Below are 25,524 nucleotides of genomic sequence, written 5' to 3'. Positions count from 1 at the left end.
GATATGAGGACAGAATACTGGACAAAAAAAGCGTCAAAAAGTCACTTCAAACAGTAGAGAAGCACCAAAGCAGAGACAGGTGACCCAGACAGAGCTGCTGCTCCAGCAGAAGCTCAGATCGCAGCTGCGTGGAGTGGGTGTAGGTGCCTCGGATATGATTGATGTCTCCCTAGACTCCTGCGAAACTGTATCCAAAATGCACACTATAAATGTCTCATCAAAATGTCATCGTGTGTTGGATATCAAGTTTATTACAGCTGCAACTAGGGATGGGATGATATCCGTTTTTGTTTTTCTTTTATCATTTATCATCATGATTAAAAAACACAATAAGATGAATGTGCTGAACTTTCATTACTGGGATTACTGTGGATATCATGTCCAGTAGCACCCAAAGAGACTACTCAGAAACCAGCAATAAACACCAGACATGCATACACACCAAGCTCAAAAATGCAAAAAATATGGCAAGCATTGGCGTATTTCATATTGAGAAAGCTTTTGCTTTTAAATATTAATTTTTTTTCCCTATAAAGGATGCTCATTTAAATAGATCTGCTCTGTGATGCAATAAAAAATAACAAAATGTGAGGTACAGTGATTGCAGTAAGTATTACTGTCATTTTAAGAGTTTGAAACATGTTACGATGATATCCTAAATTGCAAAAAATTTGATAACATTGTCCCATGTCTAGCTGCGACATTTGCACCTTCTTTTTAAAAGAGGAGAAATCACACTGTATTCTTTAAGCTTAAAGTCTGTAAAGCTCAATTTACCAATCTTCTCCTTTTATGCATAAAAAAATGAAATGTACACTTCCCTCGTGACACATAGGCTGCTGCCTCTGTTTGATGAATGACATGTACATCTCCAGGCACAGACGGGCTGTCCCTTAGTGTCCTCAACATACCCTCGGGTGAAGCCAGACCTTTGTGTGTTCTGCAAAACAACGTCCAATGTCCCGACTTTGTCTTGTTGGAGGACATTAAATATAAACAACCAGCTGTGCAGTCTTGGCTACGTGCACCTCGTGCAGCAGTGATACAGAATCTGGGCTAACTAACACCTGCTCCAAAGTTGAAACATTGTCCGGGTTGTACAACTTTCCCAGCAGAGGTGCTGCGAATCTCCACCAGCAGTGTGTGATTTCTCTTTCAGGATTGATAAATTCAACTACTTGCATGCGATTTACTTCAAAGTTACCCCATTTTGGTTAGTTGTCTTCAAACACTTATTGTGGGTCATTATATTCATTGTTAGTTTTTGCTGCAGCGAACCCTTACATGCTATTAGCAGATTAAAAGGTTTAATCAGTTTAGCAGTTTTTTTCAGTAAGGATATAGATCGACTGCCTGACAGTACCAAGGTGCCATATGCCACCTCTGCACCACAGGGTATGAAATAACCAGATGCACGCACAGACAGAGACATGACACAATCCTGATACAATCCTCAGCCTCACACATCACATCACATCTAATCACATCCCGTAACATGAAACAGTTGCATACAGTCATCAGCCAGCGACTCTGCTCCGTCAGAGGAGAGTCCTGCAGCCGGTCACATCCCTGCTCCTCACTACTTCATGTGTGTACTACATGCCATTTGAGAGCGCATGGTAATGAGGCCAGGTTCCTTTCAGTTACCCTCCTACAAGCATCATTTGTTCTCTGTGATGAAGATATTGTTTATTTATAGATTCATGTTGTCTTTGTTTAAAGTAGCACTGTGATAAATGGCATGTTGGTGCAAACAGAGCAGAGGTTGACAAAAAAAAAAACACTACCAGGTCATAAAAACCTCTGTCCTTCAATTACAGGCTGTAATAATGACAGAGACAAAGAGTCTCAACACAATAGAAAATCAATCAGGGGGACATAGTACAGGAATCACTGTTGCTGCATTGAGATACACACACAAAGATTAAATGTAACACATACTGCCCTCGTCCCTCTGTTTCTTGTCTTCCCCTCTATATCCATCTGTCTTTCTAGCTCTCTCTTTCAACCTCACGCATGATTCAGCACTTCATGATTCAGCACACCTTCTGTGCATGTGTGTGTGTGTGTGTGTGTGTGTGTGTGTGTGTGTGTGAGTGTGTGTGTTTATGCACCTGTGTCCCTGCATGGGACTGGGGTGGAGGCCTCAAGGCGCTGAGGACTTGGCGTGGCCTGTTCAGAGACAAGTGAATCAACTCCGCAGGAGTCTATAAACCAAAGCCAACTAATCTTTTTGACTCCACACACTATCTGTTGGTGAGGTGGCAAATTACAGTTCGCAGTGGCCTTGTCATGATCTTTGTCATCGTATGATGCCTAGATTTCAGTCAGTTTATTATATTATATATAATAAAAATATAAAACTTTGATTTTTTAGACTGTTGGTTGGAGAAAAAAATTAACTCAAAGACACCAAATAGGTATTTGTCAAGCAGCAACCTCCAGGTGTGAAAAATGAAGCCAATGCGGAGGTTTTAAAAACTGCAAGTCCTCTAACAGCCACTTGAGGCTGGCTCCAAAAGTGAGTCAATTCCCATTAATCACCTTGTCCCCATGCCTAATGTCACTGCAAAAATTAACATCTTTCAAAATCCATGACAGCTGTAAGGGAGGTTAATTCTTATATAACTCACCCGTTTAAGTGTTATTATATTAAGGCTTAAAGGTGTACATAATCAAGGGCATGGCTGCTTTTAGCGATGGGTGACGGCCATTTGTTGACATGTCCTAAGTGTAAACGTTGTTTAGGGAATGGTACTATGGCATAAAACCAGGCTCAAAGAAAACAGGCATAGCTTTAAGTTATCCTACGCTATTACAGTGTGTTTTCAGTTCATCAAGCTTAACTGTAACATTGCAACATTTTGGTTTTGTACTAAAAGACCTTATAAGGACTTCTCTCGCTATGTTTATATTGTTTTAAAGGTTTTAAGTCTTTTTATCTAATTTAGCATTAGATATAGCGTTATCACAGTTAGCAATAGCTGTAAATGCACCAATGTAACCAAGTACCAGCTTGCAGTAGCTGTTTTCAGTTTATGAAACATTTTGGTTGTCTATAAAATCTTGTTCAGTGTTTGTTTGTACTTAACATAAATAAAATTCTCAGTTTTTTAAGCCTGTTTTCCTAAAGCACAATTTAGCATTAGCAATAATACATTTAGCCCTGGCTTTAAAGAACTGTGCTAACCAAGCTAGCAACCAGCATTAATTTATCTTTACCCTTACATCCAAATGTTGTAACCACCAGCTTCAAAAATCCAAGATAGCAAAGGCAAAAATGCTAAAAACATGTGACGTCACCTTGTCTACGTCCATTACTTTATATAATCTACGGTATCTGTCAAAGAAGCACAGACACACAGAAAATAATTGTTACTTGCAGCTCTGATATAAACCTGCTCTTGTTCTATACCTTGATGTGAAATGTTTGTTTTCCTTACAGGAATGTATTTATTTTTGTAACTGCACTGTATATTATAATAAATGCTATACACGACAAGTAAAGAAAAGCTATTTTTATCAATATATGTCAAAAAACACCTTTGAAGGTCTGTCCAGGCATTAATTCAGCATGATGGTTAAACTGTGTCTAAAGATGGAAGAGTTAAAAAAAGGTCCTCTGTCAGAGTGTCACACAATAGTGTGGGTTATTTTGCTGGAGACCAAATTTAGCCAGCGTAATGTAGTTAAAGTCTCCTCTACTGCTGCTCCCACGCAGTGAACTAGATACCCAGGTCAGTTGGCTCACATTTTCCCCTCTTTCAGATCAATTTACCAACTGAGCTGTGAATCAACTGTGCACCTTTGTTTTAGACGAGGTATCCCTGCAGACGCTATAATTAAACAGATCACTTGCATCATGCCCTGAGGTTGGCTCTAGCAGACATTGCCAATCTCATGTGAACAAAACAAAAAACCCAAAAAACAACAACTAGGCAGTTTAAAAGACGGATCACAAACCAGTATCTTTTCCTGGCATTAGTGGGAAATAATGGAACAATCTGATCTTGAGAAGTGACTCAGTCTCTCACATCGATGTCGCATGACAGCTCTGTGATTCTGATGCTGACAAACTGGAGCTGAACATAGTGGGCTAGCATGGCGGCCACTTCCTACGGGCAGATGAAATGTACCTCACGCACATTTACTTAATTTCCCTATGAAAAAATAAACAAAGTTCCTCTTGCATGCCACGGATCATGATATAAATGAACATGAATACTTCAGGGAAGGACTGTGCATTTGATTGGCCCTTGAAAAATGACACTTCAGGGCATATTTATACAACAAACCCAACTCTGGTGATGATACGATGGCATGAGATGATGACACAATTTCATCATCAGGAGCTGCCTTAAAAAAGCAGAAAAAAGAAATTGGAAAAGGGGACATGTGAAGAAAAAATAAAAGTGCACCAGTCAGAAACTATACTGTATGTTTTAGCAATGTACAGGCTCTGCACCTTTGGGTGTTAAGTTAAACTAGTAACATTACCTCCTATCTTGTTACTCTAGTATGTTTATACTGAGAATAGAGGGAGGCAATCATAGTGTAACTCAACATGTGTGATAGTGTGTTACTACAGTATCAAAATACAGTCGACTCTGCAACATGACCAGACAAGCTGTACTGTGATACACCTCAATGTCTGTTTAACTAACGAAGAAAGAAACTCCTGAATTAAATTGGTGCAAAATGAATTTACCGCATGCAGTCAATGTATTATGAAGCATGTGTTTTAGTAAGTACGGTTAACTAAAGTCACGGTGAGTAATACAGCAGAGTCGGGGCCATTTAAACACACACAAATGATGTGCCATCACTCAAAGGTAAGGCCTCAGCTGCCACAAAGCAGAACAGTTTCTCAGTTAAATGTCAGTGTCAGTAGGAAAACTCCCCTCAGTATCATGAGAGAATATCTCATTATTTTACAGCCAGGAGAAGCTGCTTTTAAGGCCAAGACACACCAAACCAACATCAGAGAACTACTGGCAACAAAACAACTGTTGCGTTGCCTCCCGTCGACATATCTTGGCCAAAAAGTTGCATATGAATATAATGCGAAGCATACAGCCAACGGGCCATCGGCACATATGTTCTGCGTCTGCGTGAGAGGAAATAACTGTCCATACCAGCAGGCAGCCGACGTCTGTAATCGTCGTTCAAACTGATAAACCATCACGGTTCTAGTTAGCCAGTTAGCACATTAACATCACAATCCAGTGTTAAAAGAACAAAGCACATTTTTTGTGCCCCAGTGAACAGCAACACAACCATCTGGAAACATTTCTGTTAAAGAGCGTTGAGTGGCTAAAGGATCACAATCTTACCTTATATAACAAATGTTTTTCAACCTCACTGCGTGACTTTAGCCGTTTGTTTAATTTCCTCACTTCAGTTTCTCTTCTCATGAGCTGAGCTGAACTGCCAATCAGAATGATTTCAGTCACTGACGGGCTCCGCCATCTCTGACGCTGACACAACATGCTGAATTGGCGGGAGAAAAGCCGGCTAGGACCGATGTGTGCCAACGGTACGGGACACACCGCAGCAACTAGTGCAATAAGCTCATCTACGGCCTAACGTCGACCGACGGCCGACTGTCGACTTTGTGTGTCAGAGCAGTTAGTCATTCTGCAGCACAGCAGCGGAGCAAACTGCCTGATCATCTTAGAAAAGCCCCAAACCACGGCCGTTTTTAAATCCAAACTAAATATATTGTTCTCAAGCATTTTTAAGATGACGTAATTTTTTATTTAAACCTAGGCCTTATTATTATTACAGGTTTGAATATTTTAACTTGTTAATGCTCATTCTCATACCCTTATTTTTTTATTTTTTTATTTTAAATTGTATTGTTTTAATTTCATATTGTCTTGTTTTAAGTTCTTTGTACAGCACCTTCATCCTCCCTCTGTTTAAAATGTGCTTTATACATAAGACTGCTTGTCTTGCCAAGTTTATCAATAACAAATTAAAAAATATAATGTATTATATTGCCATATATTAATTATTTGTTCCAACAGAGGGAATTAGTTAACTCAGTTTGCTGAAAATTGTTATGCTAACGTATTCTTTCAGATTTTCATTGCAGCATTGCAGGAAAAAACAATAATTAGGTCCCCACAGATGTTGCAAAAAGCAATTACCGATGACTCATCTTGCAGAGAAAAGACTGGATAAAATACAACAAATGTTAAAGTAACTCATTAAAATTGATGCTTGTATATTTTTTCATTAAAATATAGCTGCTACAGCTGAATATATTTAGACTTCAAGAAATACTTCACCGACAAAATGACCATATGAGAATCAATTAGCCATGCTGTGTAACGTTGAACTTCCTCCATGAAATATGGCTAAAATAGGTAAAGAAAATATAATTCTGTTAACATCAGGTTTGCTGACTTGTTAGTGATACGTTTTAAACAGCCGTGGAGCGACACACAAATTCTCTCTGGGGCCTCAGAAAAGGGTACAACTGCCCCTGGGGGGGCTGGTATGCTGCCACAAGCCCAACCTGAGCCCTTGTGCCTGAGCTGCGATCTGGCAGGAGGCCTGGTGGCTGTGATGAGCCAGATGTGGCAGTGGGAGCTGTGGGGATTCTCTGCAGCAGTAAAAAATGTGTTATCCCCTTGGTGAGCTTTTGCGTGTTTTTTAGTAAATACAATGATGCAAAAAATGGTGGCAACTAAATCTATTCTTGGAAGATCTCTCTAACATTAGCACATATCCAAAAGTAACAGCAGAAGTTGGAGGAAAAAAACTGTGACTGTAAGGTCATCGGGATAATTAGCTCTGTATCTGAAAGGACATGAAATAATAAGAAAAACATAAGGGAAGCAGGGTTAGAAATGAATAGGAGCAGGGGGCAAAAATGCCCTTGAAAGATCTGAAAATGCCTGTGAAATTACAGATGAAAGGGCAAAATATGCCCCCCGATAACTGTTCTCATTATTTCATTGAATTATTAAGTACTCAGCCATTAAATATAATTCTCCCGTGGGCCACTATAGGTGAGCAGTAGGAAACTATGAATATGTTTTTTTTTTTTTGTCAGAGCTCTCTGGGTGAGAAATATTTAACCATCACATATGAACAGTGGCAGATCTTTCTATAGGCGACATAGGCAGCCGCACAGGGAGCTACACGAAAGGGGGGGAGGGGTACCAAATCTCCATCATGGTCATTCTGTATTAAGGGCACCACGTCTAGTCTGGCAATAGAGTCCACATAAATATGATAATCTGTGAGTGATCATCACAGCCAGAACCAAGCGGCAACCTCCGAGGCTGATGAAGCGGATACAGGAGTACCAAAAACTATAGTTTTTGAGGCTAGTTTAAAACACAATCCCCATTAAAAAGCAGAAATAAACATGTTTACAGCCTGGTAAGAAAAACGCTTTGGTTCCTATAGCTCATTTCAACATATAGCTCATTTCAACTGCGCAGGGGTGAATTTTTGTATACCTCACCCTTGCACATTTTATTTAGGCCCCAAGTTCTGCATATTTAAGGACAGGGCCTCTTGAGTGACAGGCTGTCTGTGAGACGTCGCTACAGTCTGTGGATCAGACACGCCGCTCGCTCTCCACAGCTCCACTCTCTCGTCCAAATATGGCTCCAAAAAAACAAGAACGACATTTTATCTGGAGTCGTGCTTCTGGCCACCTGCTGATTTTAAATCCATTATTCTCTTAAGAAAGTTGTGACTGTAAATCAAAAATAAGGGGCCACAAGACGTTAAAATGCTCTGTATGACTGAGAAATGCAGGTGATAATTTGCTGCAGGTTTATCACTGCAAGCACACTTTTCACATTACATTTGACCAAGTGTTAACATGAAAATACTGGTTTTGTGCAGTGCAAATGCTGATTTCACAAAAGAATGTTTTGATAATTATTTCCTCCTTAAAAATTTGTTCTTGAACAAAATGCTCAAGATCTTGTAAAAGAGGCAAAACAACATGCCCTTGAAAAACATTTCCCCAGGCAAAGATGGAACTACATTTGGTCTACATTTGCTATTGCCCTTTCTGGCACACATACAAAACGCCTAAAACACTTTCTGTGTAGCGTGCAGATTATACATGAGTTAAGCTACACATACTATACAGTGAAAACATGTTTATGCAGCTTAGAATCACTTAAAACTTCTAATCTAAGTGCTTACATAATCATAAGAACATGAGAAAAAAATCACTGCGTTACTTCCAGATGTGTAAACAGTGCACTAGCCCCGATTTGGTTCATGCTTGTTTAAATTGTGGTGTTTGAGTACACAGACCTTCACACACCGTATGCTGCAATTTCCTAAGCACCATGCATTGCAACAATTATGTGTGCGCAAACAAATGAATGAATGATTGAACAAACACAGAGAGAACCATGCATACAGACAGAAATAGTAGCACCTAGAAGCATCAAGCTGGGGTCAGAACTTGTGTGACAAAAAAAAAAATCACAATTTCATCTTACTTGTTATCTTATATAGTAGAGGTAGTGTTAATGCTTATTCAGACTATTGCATCATATATAGATTGTTTTACCATCATTATTTTCATGACTTATTGGCACAACCACATAGAATCATTGAATAATCATCTCTAATGAGTGACAATCAGAGTGAGTTGCTTAAGTAAGATGCATCAGTTCCTTTGTGGGCAGTAATACTGTTGCCACTCAGCTGTTTTTTTTATATGATTATTGCCAGCAGCCGCTTCCCAGCAGTGCTGCCCATAAGAGGTTTCTGTTATGACACAAGCACATTTAACAAGAAAACGCTGAGTAGTTACTGTGAAAACTGGCAAATGAAGTTACATATTAAAGGGTCAGTTCACCTAAAAATCTTTTCCTCTTACCTGCAGTGCTATTTATCATTGTAGACTGTTTTGGTGTGGGTTGTTTAGTGTTAGAGATATCGACTGTAGAGATCTCCCGTCTCTCCAATAAAATGGAACTAGATGCAACTCGGCTTGTGGTGCTCAGAGCGCCAAAAAAAATACATTTGAAAAACTCAACAGCAATGTCTCTTGGCAGAATTCACAACCCGATTACTCAAGATAATCCACAGACATGGTGTGAGCAATTTCATGTAGGAACTGTTTTCTTTCAACCAATCAACACTCATCAACAGAATCACTGCACAAAAGGGAGATGTACTGCAAGCTAAACCTCGCACCACTGAATTAGCCAACGTTACGGCCCCACCGAAAGAGCAGGTATAGCTGCAGCTGGAGCAGCTCTTTGGTCTGGAAGCAGAAGCCCTGAAGAAAATGCTAGGTTAGGGTTTTTTGGTGTTTTGAGCACCACCAGCAGAGTGCAATCTAGTTCCATTATATCAAAAAGAAGGCAGACATCTCCGTGGCTAATATCTCCAACACTTGGCAAGCCGCATTAAAACAAACTAAATTGATAAATAGCACTGAAAGTTAAGGGAATAATATGCATTTTTAATTTTGGGGTGAACTGTCCCTTTAAGCTAACTCTTGACCATCTTTTTTAATATGTATGTATCTGGTATCTGCCACACTACGCAGGAAAATTCTGCTCCTGTGAGGTAAAAGTGAAGCTTGTGGGAGTGTGCGGCCTTTGAGTAGAAGAGACACCACAGAGTATGACCAACAGAGAGTAACTGGCGAAACAACAAATCTGACTTAGCCCAGTTCTGACGCTGATGAAATAACGGCCCTCTTTACTTCGCAGATGGAGGGAAGAGATGGTGACAAAGTGAAAAGAGGGGGGCAGGGAGCACACGACAGATGACTGAATGACGGACATCCAGGCTGGGAGATGATTTATTGCCGAAGCTCACTGTCTGAATAACTAACCGAGTCCGTCCCAAGGCTGATGTAATGATGGTTCGCTGCTTGAAACCCATTATGACGGCAGGAGACTGCATTTGTCCCCCCATTAAAGCGCTAATCCAGCATCCTACACCTAACATGTTACGACAGCTGGGAATATTTCCACCGAGTGCCTTTTCTTTCCTCTAACATCTCCTGTGGATGTGTCTGATTCGCTGTTGTTCCATTATTCAGTGTGTCTTTTTAATGTGGTTACACCAAAATAACTGTATTCATGGTCTATACTGTATTTTTAAGCATACAATGGACACATGTAGACAAAAGACAAGGTGCTAAAGGAGGAGGATGCACCGTGAGTAAATGTGTACAAAAAGGCATGAAAGGAGGGTGAGAGAGGGGAAGAACCAGAGAAGAAGAAACAAGCAGGGAGAGTTTGACAAGCAGAGAGACGACTGGAGACAAAGAGGAATGACTGAGCATGAGAGAGACAAAGTGAGAGTGTAGGGCCAAGGGCTCTACTGTTGTATCTGAGCATTATGACACATCCCTGTATATACTGCACTGCCCGCCTCCCTGCATTCTCACTGCAGATTTTCATTAACCTTGCGGCATCGTCTATTTGTGTTTCTAACCTGGTCCATACCATCTCATCCTCCCACTGCATGGAGCGCTGCAAACTAGAAGGCGATATCACATACAGTGTCGCCCCGATCGGAAATTCATAATCGACTTTCCGCATGCATGCCAAGATAACACCAAGCAATCCATATGGTGCTCACTTTCAGAATATGGTTTGTAACGTGTGTGTGTGTGTGTGTGTGTGTGTGTGTGTGTGTGCGTATTTTACTGTAAATCCACATTTGGAGCTTGAGTAATGCTTTGCTGAAGCATGAATAATGCTTTTGTTTTTCCAAATGCCACATTACACTGTAAAATAACACAGTTTACAATATACACTGACAGAAAAATATAAGATACCACAAACACTATTAAAGTGTGCTGCCTTACTGGTACTCCAGCACAAAGATGATCTTTTCCTGCACCATAAATGTTCACTGATCCATAGCATGGGGGCTGGGAATTGGACACACTGCACAACTGTACTATTTACACTAAATTATATCTGCCAGTGTGCTTGTAAATGCTTTGGTTCATCTTTATACAGTAAACACACTATTTTTATTACTGATATATAATTGAACTATACAGTGTGTGCACTCCAAGTTCAGGTTGAGCCATGAAAACAACTCAATTTGCTCCAATCAGTGTAACAAACAGCATGGATTAACAGCAGTGATAACAACAGGAAAGTCCGACAATAAGGGATGGACAGGGAGCTGCGGAGCAAGGACGTTCAGGACAAGGTGAAAGGGAGCAGCTAGCTCATTAAAAATAGCGACTATAACAGTGTTATAGCCAACCATGCACATTTTATCTAAACTACATTTCAGATCAAACATAATGCCGGTGCTTTGGGTCTTGATGTGTAAAATGTATCCATCTGCTGGAATGGTTCGGTCATGATACAGAGGAGCACAATCTTGCAGTAATGAAATCGTTACCAGGAGAAGGAGAGCTTGGTTAAACAGTCTGAGTCAGGGGGTGCAATGACTCGATGGAGGGTAATAATGTATCGCTCTCGGCTATGTCCAGTGGTATTTAACCTTGTGGATGTTCACACAAAATCCAACAGAGTCGTCAGGTGCAACCACACCAACAAAACGTTAAAGGGGACCTATTATGCTCATTTTGAGATTCATACTTGTATTTAAGGTTTTACTAGAACATGTTTACGTGCTTTAATGTTAAAAAAAAACATTTGATTTTTCTCAAACTGTTTGTGCTGGAACACCTCTGTCTGAAATGCTCCTTTTTAGCACCTGTCTCTTTAAGCGCCCTTCCCAAAAAAGCCTGCTCTGATTGGTCAGCACATAAGGGTCTTCCATATCTCGGCATTTCTGCATCATCATTGTAGCCAAACACAACCGAATGTCTCAGTTTGAATACGATCTCGGAATTGCGGAAAGATTATATGTTTTCTTAACATGTAGCTACATGTAGCAGTGTACTTTGAGCCGGGAAATGATCTCTGATTCTTTTGTTAAAAATCACCAATAAATGCTTCTAAACAGGACTGGACATTTGAAATTGGGGAGAAATTTACAAGACTGGCAACCATGATTACATATTTCCCTTGGTGTTAGCATAAAGCAACATGTAGCAGTGCACTTGCAGCTGGAGAATGAGTGTCATGGAGAATAGCGGCCATTTCTTCTATAAAAAATCATGAATAAAAGCTTCTAAACACAACCTGACATGTTCCAGTAGGAATATGATCTAAAATCAGGGAGAAATTTACAACACTGGGAACCAAGTGTACATGTTTTCCTGACTTAGTATGTAACTACATGTAGGTTAGCACTATACTTGGCCAGGCAATTGCTGTAATTGAGAATAGCGGCACTTTTTAATCTGAAAAATCTCCAATGAAAGTTCCTAAACACAACTGGACATGTTCTGGCGGGATTACGATCTGAAATTGGCCAGAAATTAACAACATTGGCAACCGAGTTTACATGTTTCCCTGATGTTAGCATGTAGCTTAATGTGTAGGTTATGTAATGTCAACACCTACATTAGCGTGCCTGGAGCAGATGACTATATAAAGACATCTGGCACACTCTGACCTCATGTTGTAGCAAGCAAAAACAAGAAAAAAACGGTAGGAAACCTGAGGATTTTGCTCACAGGGATTACTTTTTCATATGTTTACCTTATTATTTGAAGTTTTGCCCGTGTTTACATGAACATCCTTCGTTGCAACACTTTATAAACAGACACAAAATATGGAAAAGTATTATAGGTTCCCTTTAAGAAAGCAGTTCTTTCAGGATGTAGAACATTATCTTCATATTACCTCTTAGTTAAAGAGTAGCGTACATTTTAGTATGAGTCGATATACATTATATCCACTATATAGTGAGAACTAAAGCAAAAAAAAAATAAAAAATTGAGTCAGTTACTTCTGATTTCTGATGGTGAATTAATTTCACTCATCAATGAGCTGAAACTGAATCTACTACTTGTTATCCACTGATAAGCCGTCAGACCAGCGGTGATTGACAGCACCTATTAGTATTAAACATGCACAATTTTATCTGTGCATTAACCTTTCAAGGTTGTTTCCGTGCTGCCAGGAAAAGCACCCAGCCAGAGAACCACCATCTACACAACCACTCTGCATCACCGCTCTCTGCTTTTATATGGATCTTCTTTATGTATTTTTTTCCCTGTTCACTGATGTACACAGACAAACACACATATACTCACCTCCTCCCACTGATGTATGTATCTGATGAGTCGGGACAGTCTCAACAGACGCAGAAGACTGAGGATCTTGGTGAAGCGGACGATTCGCAGGGCACGAGCTGTTTTATATACCTCCGAGTCAAAGCCTTTCTCCACTATTAAAAAGATATAATCCACTGGAATGGAGGAGAGGAAGTCCACAACGAACCAGCTCTTCAGGTAATTCATCTTGATGACCTTGGGGTCGAGGATGATCTCAGAGCTCTCCTCGTTGACGATCCCCGTCCTGAAGTTCATGACCAGGTCCACCAGGAAGATGGTGTCTGAGGCCACATTGAAGACCAGCCAGGTGGTGGTAGTCTGCTCTGAGAAGAAGGTTATTCCCACAGGAATGATGATTAGATTCCCCATCATCATGATGAGCATTATCAAGTCCCAGTAGAACCTGCAAAGCAACACATATGACTCAGTAATGCAAGGTAGAAAACATGTTGGAAAACATTCACATTTCCAAAGGATGTGACTGCACTGGGGGGACTTTGAGAGTATTATGCTTAAGTCCAGTTTTACATCAAAATCCTACATTGAGGCTGTAAGAGTGAGACAGCATTTAAGTGAGAGGAAATTAAGAACATACAGCAGTTCTGCAAGGCATCGCTTAAACACAGTGGTGCTTTGAGATAGACCCTCATGTCAGCATTTATGCTTAACAAGCTAGCACGCTATCATTGCTAATTAGCAGTAAATGCAAAGTTCACCTGAGGATGACGGTAATGATATTAGTTTTTCAGATTTTTGGTCTAGAGCTTTGATACTCTACTCGAACCCAATTGGCCCGATGCGTAGGTTTACTGGTATTTAAGCATTTTATTTCTACATAATTTAACGCAGTTAACCCTCTGGGGTCAAGATCTCACTCTCACTTCATTTGGTGATCTGCTGCTACATCTCCAGGGTACGTTTTGCCCCTCCGGGGGTGTGGTGCTCTGAACAAACCAACGCATTCCAACAGTAACCCGAATTTACAAATGTACCAGTTGATTCCAGAGTGAGTGAGTCTTTAGTTGGGCTCTAGCTTGTAATAAGTGTTTTGTATTTATATTTGGAAGTTTTTTTGTTTGTTTTTTGTTTTTTACACTGAAAATTCAGATTTTTAATCAGGCTTGGGGCCCAAAACTGCTACCATGGCACGGGCTTGAGCTGGGGCTTGGAAAGAAATTATGAGGTTTTAGGCCTGTTTTATACCAAATTCACAAATATCAACTTTGTGACAGCACAACAGCAAAAGTCAGGGGGTTGCTAAACCAGCACGATTCAACCTCCAGAGACTATGACTACAACATTTCACAGCAATCTATCCTATATGTGTGGAGATATTTCTGGTACATATTGGGGGACTGACCAACCAACCAAGACTCCTTGAGCAAACGTGGCTAAACAACAATGTTGGGGTTGTTATTGTTGTCTGACTTTTTTCCTGTAATGGAACTTTAAACATCAGGTTGCCACAGTGTCTTAACAATTAACAATTTTCATGGGAAATTCTTTAAAAACTGAGGTCTGTGGATGTGCAGAGGGTCTTTGGTTCTCATGTGCTATCCTACAAAGGGAAGTAAGAAACATAAGGACCAACTCTGACAGCCTCATGTTTGTATTGCTACCTCAACCTCTTCTTAGTCTTTTGTCAGGGCCCAAACCTGACTATGATTCAAGGACATCAGGAAATATGCTGCTGGCCCTTGCTATATGTATTCAGGGCCCCAGTAGAAAGAGACCCTCTCATCCTTCCTGGCTGTGTTAATGTCCCTGCCCTCTGTCTTGTGATGAACAGAGCCAGAAGTGATTCATCAGCACCCCGCTCTTTTCACGAAGTGTCCTGGGCCTCGATAAAGGCTGGGCAACCGTGAATGAAAATAGATGCTTTCAGGAATCCTATCTCGTGCTAAAAACTCTCCGCTGACGCCATCCCAGCCTGCCTCTGCTCTACCTTGCTGCCTGCCCATTGCTGCTGTTGAAGATGAAAATGGACTGGCTGGCTGGTTGGCAGGCTGCCTGTCTGGCTGGCCACCCGGTAATGGATCCGTTTGAATGAATTAAGACGGGGCCTTGGCTTTATAAATATCCACAGATCATGTGTCCGATAATTGTCTTCACTTCAACTAAACAGCGGTCATCTAGGTGGTTCATAATATCCACCATAGGTATTTTTACACCAGCAGGCATTGAACTGGGGCCTGTGGAGTGGACTCTTCATATAGAGAGCCTCAACTTAACACCTTGAGTGGGACATCAAAAAACAGAACATGATGCACTTTGGTTTATTTGATGCTATTCACTCCTCTCAAGTTTTAAGGGTAGAAATCTACTTATGCAACAATCACAATGAGTCACAATGCGTTCAACTTAGCTAATAACCACAAAAACCATAAATCATACCATTTTGACTACACACACACACTACTGTCAACCTTTCAGTTTACTGCTACCACTTCAGTCTACACGGAAGGATAATGTCCATGCGGTGCATGTGTGAGGTATGAGTTATTCTTTTTATTTATATTTAACTGTTTAATGAGAGGCTGTAGTAAAGACATCTGCAGTGATTAATCTTTTCAATAGATTCATAACAACACACACTGAAAAAAACTAGTCCTTTCTGATGTGAACAAGAACAAAAATAAAAATAAACCATGGTTAGATATTTTGAGTGATCATTGTAGAAAACATATTACTTTACTTTGGGAGTTGTTTAAAGAAAAATAAAAGGGGAAGTTAAAAATCAAGATCTCAAAGAGCCTGTTTACACCTGCTATTTAAATGTGTCCTGAGTGATTCATTCACAAGTAGACAGCTCTTAGTTTGTCTCTGAGCTTGTCTCCACAAGTGACCACTTTTGATCCACTCTCTCGTCCCCACTCTATATGCGAAAATATACACACATTTGCAAAGACTAAATGTTTCAAACCAGCTGTGGGTTTGCCTTAGTATGTGCACACTTCAACGCCAATCTATTTGTTTTCATTGAGGGGACATACTACAGTACACTGTGCAGTGTTATACCCAATTTCTACTTTTGCTGCTGTGTCTCAATGCATAGATTGCTAGTAGCATGTAATTTCACACATGCATGTTGGGACCAGAACTGGTTCCGATCTGTCAAATAAAACTTCTGCAGCGACCACGGTGCCTGGTGCACATTCACCATGTCTGGAACTCTGCGGAACTGCTGCACAAAATAAAATGAGGCATTACTGCTGCAGGAGTGTGAGCTTTGCACTAGGAATAACGGGTGACTGATGACTGATAATAATTTTAATGACAGAAGTCAAGCCATGAAGGTGACGATGTAAATTTGTTGGGACTGTCTAGCAAATGCTGCTCTGTTAGCTCATGAAACCCCCAGCAGACATTAAAGTGACCATTCGCCAGATGGAGAGTGGATCCAGAGATAGTCCATCAGTGTCGCATCCTATGTAACGACAACAACAGACAGTTTGCTCAATATCGTCAGGGAATCAAATAAGCAAGAACATCAGCTGATTAGGCATTCCTCTAATGTGGCCCAGGACACATGAGCATACACAATGTTGAAAGAATGTGGTCATATGGGTCCCAGCCCACCTCTGAATCTGGTCTGGGTGCATTCACACCCCTACTCAAAGCTGTCAGTCAGCCAGAATACATGTTAATGCCAGGTGTAATCAAGGTCAAAAAGTCAAAGTTCATGGTCTAAAATAAATTGATTTATACAATAATGTGCGTAACAGCACTGCTTTGATCAAAACTACTTTTTTAAATACTAAAAATAGAGTATTAACTAACACTAACAATACGGTATTAAATTAATTGCTACAAAAAATCTGTGACGGTTTAAAAGGAAAATCAGAAAGATCCTTATACCACTCACAAATTATTTCATGGCATCTGTGAAATTTCTGTTTTTCTATTTAAATGTGTGATGTTTTCCACTCATATTAATATGTCAAAAGCCCACAAAGTGCCCACTTCTTCAAGATATTTCTGTCTCCTCATGGCATGTGTAGGAAGCATTTATACTGTGCACGACCTCTAAGACACCCACTTATCTCATGAATAAAACATTGTGTTTCACTCCTTGAATTACAAACTATAGATGGGGAAACAACAAAACATGCTGCATTAGAGAGAAGTTGTTTACTTAGTTAAAGAGTAAACAAAATCCTAAAAAAACAAAAAGAATGTCAGGTGTTTGAATGCTAAGTGAGTTGCTCACTTTCTTTTTAAAGTGCCAGTCCCAAAGTGTGGCAATGCAGTCAGCACTAATGACAGCTCAGACTGCACCCAGCTCTTACAACATCACTGTATTAAGCTCTTGCTTCAATGCTTTAACTCTAAAATGCACCCAGCTCCAGTTAAACCAGTAGCTAAGAGCATGTGCGCCCAACTGTGAATGCAGCTCCTATTTTAGCAATGCACTCAGACACCAGTCAAACTCTTGGTTTCAGGCTCAGCAGCTCTGTTGGTGCACCTGCAGCTATGAATTCACATCCAGATGAGCTCTGCACCCTGCACTACCACTAGTCATTTCTTTTGCTGAGTCCTTCAATTTGTCAACCTGCTCTAGAAGACACCAACAAACTGCTGCTCTGATTGATTGAGGTGGGAGCTGCGATCACTGGATCGTTTTCTCCAAACACAGCAGGCTCTGCAATAACACTGCAGACACAGCATTGGGTCCTCTGCCAGATGTATGCACCTTGTATGAACCCATTTTAAAAAGCATCGCCCCAATATAGCACAGAAAAAACCTTTCAGACAAAACAAAAAAACAAAAAGCCATTAAAGTTCTTAGACCAAAAGCTGATTTGCGACTTTTATAGCTTGTTGGACCTATAAAAACATGATATTGGAGCTGAAGAACCCCAAAGCATGCAGCACCAATGATCATAGAGTTGTGACTACCCCTGCTGTAGATCAAAGGACCAGCCAAACAACCCTGCTCAAAATCAAGCCAACTCATTTCTTTTCGTAGGTTTCCTCCCTACAACAAGCACTCCATCATAATCAATGCCAGATCACTCCTGCCAAGCAACACAGGGAACCCCATACAAGCATACTCAGGAGAGCCTGACCCTGTCCAGTCTGCAATGTGATGAGTACAGCATGCTACAAGAGCTGATGTATACAGGGAGAAAAATGGGATTTCAGATCACATAAATGGAGGTCAAAGTCATCTCTGACTGTACGGATCATCAACCAACTATCATTCTCTGTAGATCCATCTCTTGGCGGGCAATATGTTAAATGTTCCATACTGGATCCTAAAATTGAGAGAAAACATGTAATTTTGGGGCAACGTTGAGAGGTTGCCATAAAAGAAACGGCCCTTCATTTTCTGCGTGATATATTCTAGGTAACAAATTAAACGGCAAGTAAAAATATGGCCATGGTCTTGGCCAAACAGGCACCCTCTTCAAAACAACACAGAGAGTCTTTCAGGCTATGACAAAGGCCTCTCCTTAGCATAACCTGAGGTGTATGAGGCCATGCATGGGGCCCTCTCTAAAAATCTATGAATAATGAATATTACTAACCGGCCATTAATCTTTAAGCAGCCACTGTGTACAAAGAATAAGTTGGATATTGAGTTTCAAACACTCCCACAAAGCGATATAAAGCCTGTGTGAATAGTGGTGTCATTCATAGGCTGTACTTACGTAAGAGTTTCATTAAAAGACCATACAGGGTTTTCTCTTTTTGGTCAAACAAAGTTTTTCCACATTATAGAAAGTAATAGAGGAGAGAAAATATTTAATATATAACGATGATAGTGATACACACTTCTGTAGCAAACAAAAAATAATCAGTGGAGAACTAGATTAGCTTTTAAGCTACAGAACAAGAGGTGCTGCCAAACAAAGTGTACCCTTGCACTTCCATCATTTATTCACCAGCGTGAGAGGTAGTTTGAAGCACTGGGATATAAACTCAAATTACAAGCTACGAGGCAATGACACTGGCATAAAGGAGTTGTGTCTTTAAACTGGCTAGAGGACAAGGACTTCCTATGGAAAAAAAAACGCCCTTTGGAAAATGTCACAAGCTAGGAACCTTAGGGGGCTGAGTTAGTGAAATAACAGACCGATCTCCCTGAGCAGAAATTAAATTGCAAAATCCCCACAACATGCTGTTTGTCTACTACAATAACATTATTTCCCATTTTTGAGCTTCTTTCCTCCTAATTTTGCCATCTCTTTCAAAAAAGTTCAGCATACAGTAGATCAAAAATACAGCCTTAAGACAACTAATTCAATGCCAGCTGTGCAAAAGGTATGCATATCACAGGATTGTTCAGGTTTGGCCATCTTGCAAACGGGGGGGTCAATCTCCTTACATAATTGTTTTCAGAGATTGCTAAGCTCATTGACTGTTGTGTTGTGCTACTAATCCTTGCCCACCATCATTGTACATCTGCGTGAGCACATGGGCATGTGCATATGCCAGTGTCCCTGTGTGGGTGAGTGCAGAATATCCTAGTTAGCATTATTCTTTATGTGATTATATGGTAAGTGCACTTTAGAGCTAACGTGATGTGTTTATTGTCACATTAAAATCACTGTTTATCAATAACAGCGATGCAAAGCTACTCAGCTGCAGACTACAGCAGCTCTGAATCAGCAGCAGCAGCATAAAAGCTGAGGGAAACAAGAGCGCTGCAAACTCAGGCCTGTCTCTGAGTTCAGGACCACGGACAGCTCCGGTGTTGAAGGCGGAGAGGGATCAACGTGTCCTGGCAAGTTACATGTAGCTTCAATGGAAAACGGCGGATGATTGTCACCATCAAGCTGTGCCAGGGGACACTGGTGCAGAGACTGGGCCAGATGAGATGCTTAATTGGTTGAGTGGTGAACTGTAAACACGCAGCTTGTGAAGAACAGGTCCTGGCTGTACCTGATCTCATTTGTTTACCATTTGAACACAGTGTGCCAGAAATGTGACACAAATTAAGGCAAATTAGAAGCAGTTTGTCTGAACTCAGTGGCTGAGTTCATTTGCAACACTGCTGACCATACATGTGTAATAATGTGGGGTTTTATCAGGCAGTCTTTACTGTGTTTTCCCTTACAGCCAGGGGCACCAGATTCTGGCCCCCTAGCATAAGCAGTCTCTGTGGGCACCCCGCCCTTCCTCTCAATTTATATATTCCTCCCATGTTTTGATTTGTTTTTTCACAGTCAGTTTTTTTCTTTCTCTTTTAGGACAGGACAGTTTAAGCATGAAAGGGGGCGAAAGAGGGGATGACATTCAGCAAAGAGCTGCAGGTTGGAGTCAGACCCGTGGCTACTGCAGCTAGGACACAACCTCAGTACATGGGGCCCCACTATACAGGTAAGCAACTGGGTGCCCTTTATTTAGAAATTTTTAATTTAGTTTTGGCACTAATTACTTAGAAATATTTAAAAACAAAATGCAAACAAAACCAAAGTTTTCATTCCAGGCTCTTTAAGGGTCCTCCTCCCATTGGGACCCAGGGAAATCAGCCCCATTCCCTCCACTATGACACCCCTGCTTACCTCCAGACAAACCATGTTAAGAGGTAAATATGTATGAATATCAAAAACCATGTCACTGTGGCATTTGCTGCATGCCAAAGGAGGAAGCGTGGCATGATCGCCTCTAAAACAAACACATTCCATCACATCATCTCCCTCAAAAACACATCACTCATTCATCACCAGTCAGCTGTTTGCATGATCAGTTTTGACTGATTAATTCAAAAACACGGCCATTTTCTCTTTAATCGCTCCCCTGCACGATCTTACCGCATTCTGTGCATTTTTTTTTTTTTTTTGCCACACAGGCCCGTCGTCTTATACCGCCGCCTACAATGAAATGTTTACAACCGTGATGCTGCAGTGGCATTGTCACGTTGTGTCCAGGTACTGTCGCCCCTGCACGAGTCGAATATGTCGCAATGAGGAACCTGCCACTGTGCTGTCATTGCGAAGCAATCGGGGGTGGAAAAGGTGTTTTTTTAAATCATGACATTCACCATGCTTTTTCCAAGGACATCTCACTGATACACCTTTTGCTTTAAATGCGTGCCTCTCTATTATAACAAAAATGCCGCAATGAAACACACACACTCACTGAGCACATTTTGAGTCAGTGAAGCCTTCAGCCAGCCTGATTGCCTAAATACAGAGGTAGATTAGCGCTTCGGGGCAGGCTGTGCCGATGACAGAGCGTTATGTGTGAAAGTGTATAGCTTGCAGACCCTCGGGTGACGGGAGGGGTGGGTGAAAAAGGGAGGGGAGGGTGAGCAGGTGTCTTTTCCAGCCCTTACCTAAAATCGCTATATGGATGAATGATCCAGTATCCGGCCGTTTGCACCCTCTCCTGCTCTTTCTCCACGGCTTTCTGACTGCCGAACATACGCAAGGAGAACTTATTGACTCCGGGCTGCATCATGGCCCCAAATTGCCTCTGCATAAAACCATGTTGCCTGGCCGCCCCCTCCAGATCGTCAAAACCGACCATGGCCTCTTCCCGCTCCCCCTTGAAGCCCACTGAGTTGCCGTGGTCCTTCATGTTCTGGCTCCCCGTGTTATTTTTCTGTATCGAGTCTTGCCTCTGAAAAACATTATTCCCATCCGCCTTCTCCTCCTTGTTGCTGGAGAACGAATTAGATTTGTCTTCCATGGCGTTTTTAGTTTTCCCGTTTTTTCTTGCTGGCAAAGGTTTCCGTCTCCTGCTAAGGAGGGCTGCGCGCAAAACTCGAGAGGAGCCGCCGTGAGCTCTCCTGGGCTTTCTCTCTTTTTCTTATTATGTCCTTCAAACTGTTCAGCTCCTCTGCCTTCAGTGCGAGTGCTGCAAACTGAGACAGAGTGCCCGAGAGCCCTGTGGATCAGGTTTCTTGGGTTACCGCCATCTACCGACGGCCCCGGCTTCAACCGTCCAAAGCCTCTGCTTCTGTCTCACTTCGCACGGCACTGCGGTTTAACTGGCACATGCCCCTGCACCTTATTTACATAATGTGGCTCATGATAGCCCCCCTCCGTCACCTCTCCCCTCCTCTCCCACCAGCATCACACATGGAGGGAGGGAACAGACATTATAGGAGCGCGGCGAATGCTATACCAACTTAATGAAGACGTGCGTTTTTGTAATGAATTGACAGCATGTGTGCCTCCTGTGGCTCGACTGGCGGCAGGTCTGTTTCCCACTGAGGAGTGATAATAGAAGACAACACGGTGAAGCAGATTGTGATGTCGGTGTGATCGTAGTTCCACTGGTCATATGAGAAAACTAGTACAACATCTTGTGGAAATCACACCTTTTAAGGTGTTGCAGATATGATCCAACATTTAGAGCGCGGACGCGCTGACTGCACTGTGCTGTCTATAGTTGCAACAAGCACTTGTTCGCATACCAGCAACCTGAGCTTCATTATGCATTCAAAGGAGACAATATGCAACAAATGAAATCATCTGTATGGTGCATTTAAGAGAAGACTTAATCAGGTAGTGTGTTTAAAAAAAAAGGGGGGGGGTCATGACGGATACATTTGGGGATGATAAAGTACTCCCAAAGCATTGACAATTATTTTTTAAATCAAAAAAGGTAGTTTCTCTGTTCTAACATTTAATATTAACCCTTTGAAACCTGAGCAGACTGGTTTGATTTCTCTCAAAAACACCAAGAGAAGGCCATGAGCAACCTAAGGAGAATTTGCCCAAAATTAACAATAAATACTTTAATAAAAAGTTACAAGTAAAATATTTTTAAAAAAACAAAGCGGTGAAAATAAAAAATACATGTATATATTTATACATTTTTTCCATGACATAACTTAAATTCTAAAACTATAATAAATATAAATAAAGTGGATGTTTTTCCCTGGCTTTTTGATAATTTTCCAATAATTCTCCCCCCAAAAACTAATTTTCAAGTCATTTTCTTGTCACCTTTTACTGATTTCTTGCAATTTGTGGGACATTTCTTGCAAAGTTGCTTATTTACTATTTTTCCCATATTTTCAAAACCAATTTGTTCAGGTTTTAAAGGGTTAATTAGCTTGTGAAAGGTGTCTGAATGCAGCGCAAGAAAACTGATGTCGATTCAGATTTTAAAGGGATAACATAAAGCAGCCATCTGTGCACTGTTTTAAAATAAAGGTTTCTTATGTAAAAGTCACTGTCACCGCCCCTTCCCTACTCAAATAAATAAAGTACAATCCCTAATCCCACACTGTAAAAATACTCTGTAAGTTTAAGTCCTGCTTTCAAAATGTTACTTAAGTTGGCTAAAAGTATGCAAGTGCACAATAATGTAGGCTACTTTTGGCAGAAATGATATATAATAATCATCACAATGTTTTCTTTAGTTCATAATCATCTGAAAATAAGAGCTGTGGTGTTTTTGTTAGCTGAGAATAAGCTGTTAATATGCTTTTTCTACAGGCACTGGCTCTAACGGGGCTAGTCATGTTTTTGGGTTGGCACTATAGTTCTCTTACACGCTTGGCACTACGCAGAAGTGTCAGTTCTGCAGCCTCATCACTACATGCAGCTAAATCCTACATACTAGACCTTTAAGTAAAAATATACAAGTACACAATAATGTACTTAAACAATTAAATGTCAAAGTATTCACTGCAAAAAATTGTCCCTTATCACTATTCTACTGCAATGTATCCTCATACATTAGTTTGTATGATATACTACAAATTAGCACTCCGTCAAATGACATCATTTCAATGTAAAGTTGCGTACTTGACATAAATTTACAGAGGTTAGGTTTACGCAAGTAAAGTTACTGAGATAAGGTTCAGGAAAAGAAACATAGTAACATCATACCTTAAAATGACTCAAAGTTCACTCAAAGTACCAAACACCAGTCTCCTGGTGATAAGTCTTGTGCTTAGTGACCCCTCCATCACCCCAACCTGCGTCTTTCCTTCTTTACTCCCGTCAGCACAAAGGTCACAAGGTTTTGAAGCATAACTTTTCACACAAAAACATACCAACAGTGGATGATAAAAGCCTGTTATACATAAAATTACAATATTATCACTTATGCATTAATTTTAAAACAGGATTTTACCGTTGTAGTTGGTTAAGCTACAACAGTAAAAGCTCATGAGCTCATGTAAAACTACTAACTATTAACGATTATCTTCCAAGTTATTCTATTGTTTCGTTTATAATAAAAAAAGACAATAATTATAAATTCCCATCATAAAGGAGACCAAAGTTAAACCTTCAAAAGGCTTGTTTTGTCCAACTAATTGTCCAAACATTGAAATAATTAAAAATAAATTAGCAGCAAGAAGCTACAGCCATCAAATGTTTGGCATTTTATATGAAAAATGACTTAAATGATTATCTAAACAGTTAAAAGCACATCACAATTTGTATGCAAAAAATCTTCATTGGAAAGTGGCTTCTAAAGCTGTCAGATAAATACAAAAAAAACCCCAATATAAACAGCAACACAAACAATATTTCCCCTGAAATACAGTGGAGTGGAACTATTAAGTGGCATAAAAAGGAAATACTCAAGCTAAGTGCAAGTACCTAAAATGTGTATGTCTATACAGCACTTGAGTAAATATGTTTAGTTAAATTTCCACCCCTAAAAAAGTCAGAATGGGGAAAAAGGAGGAAAAGAGACACAGAAAGAATTAAATTAAAGAGATTAAATTACAAACCAGCAATGGAATATTTATCAGAGAAATGAGGTGTAACAACACAGGACAGCAACACAGGACATACAGTAGATAACTGTAGAGATGGCATGGAAAGTCAATTATTAGAAAATTAGTAAATCAATAATAAATAAACAAAGTATCAAAAAAGCTACAAAATATCTGGATGCTCTGTGCCCTCAAGAACTACACGAGTGATATTTGGCTTTTGTCATCATAACTGCTTCAAAAACAGAAGAATACAAGTTTTTTTAATGAGGTTTTTACTGATTAAATGAAATATTATATGTCCAAGCAAGTAAATATGAATGCTTTAATCAAGTACTGTACTTAAAATCTGAGGTACTACTTGAGTATATCGGTCATGCCACTTTATATTCCTTTTGTACGCTACACTTTAGAAGGAAATATTTTAGTTTTTACTCCACTACACTTTTTTAAACAGCTTGGGACTTGACTCGGGATTTGCAGCAACTTAAGACATACTTGTGACTTGCAAGACAATGACTTGGTTCCACCTCTGTGGATAAGCAAATTTAGCTCAATTTTGACAAAGTAAAATAACAAAATGCTGCTTACATGTTCAAGTATCAGAAACACACACATTTTCCTGCAAGATAATTTTAAAAGTAATGCTTTTTTTGACATTATGTACTTTGACGTGTGTAAGCACTTTTACATGTAATGAGGTATTTTTCTGTTGAGTTGTTGCTGC

At 40.3% G+C, this 25,524-nt stretch overlaps 1 protein-coding gene across 1 annotated transcript in view; it reads right to left on the bottom strand.

Moving 5' to 3' along the window:
• Nucleotides 1-22,098, bottom strand: part of hcn1 (hyperpolarization activated cyclic nucleotide-gated potassium channel 1) — an 87,733-nt gene extending 65,635 nt beyond the window's left edge. The window contains exons 1-2 of the mRNA XM_042509368.2: nucleotides 21,447-22,098; nucleotides 13,142-13,565 (exon numbers count right to left, since the gene is read on the bottom strand). Of these exons, the coding sequence (XP_042365302.2) occupies nucleotides 13,142-13,565; nucleotides 21,447-21,802 (780 nt within the window). The 5' untranslated portion in view covers nucleotides 21,803-22,098. The remainder of the gene's footprint in view (nucleotides 1-13,141; nucleotides 13,566-21,446) is intronic.
• Between the last annotated feature and the right edge of the window lie 3,426 nt (nucleotides 22,099-25,524).

Source organism: Plectropomus leopardus, chromosome 20 (assembly GCF_026936395.1).
Source record: "Plectropomus leopardus strain MGB_pleo_1.0 chromosome 20, ASM2693639v1, whole genome shotgun sequence".
Taxonomy (NCBI): domain Eukaryota; kingdom Metazoa; phylum Chordata; class Actinopteri; order Perciformes; family Serranidae; genus Plectropomus; species Plectropomus leopardus.
This window is presented reverse-complemented; position numbering and strand designations above follow the sequence as displayed.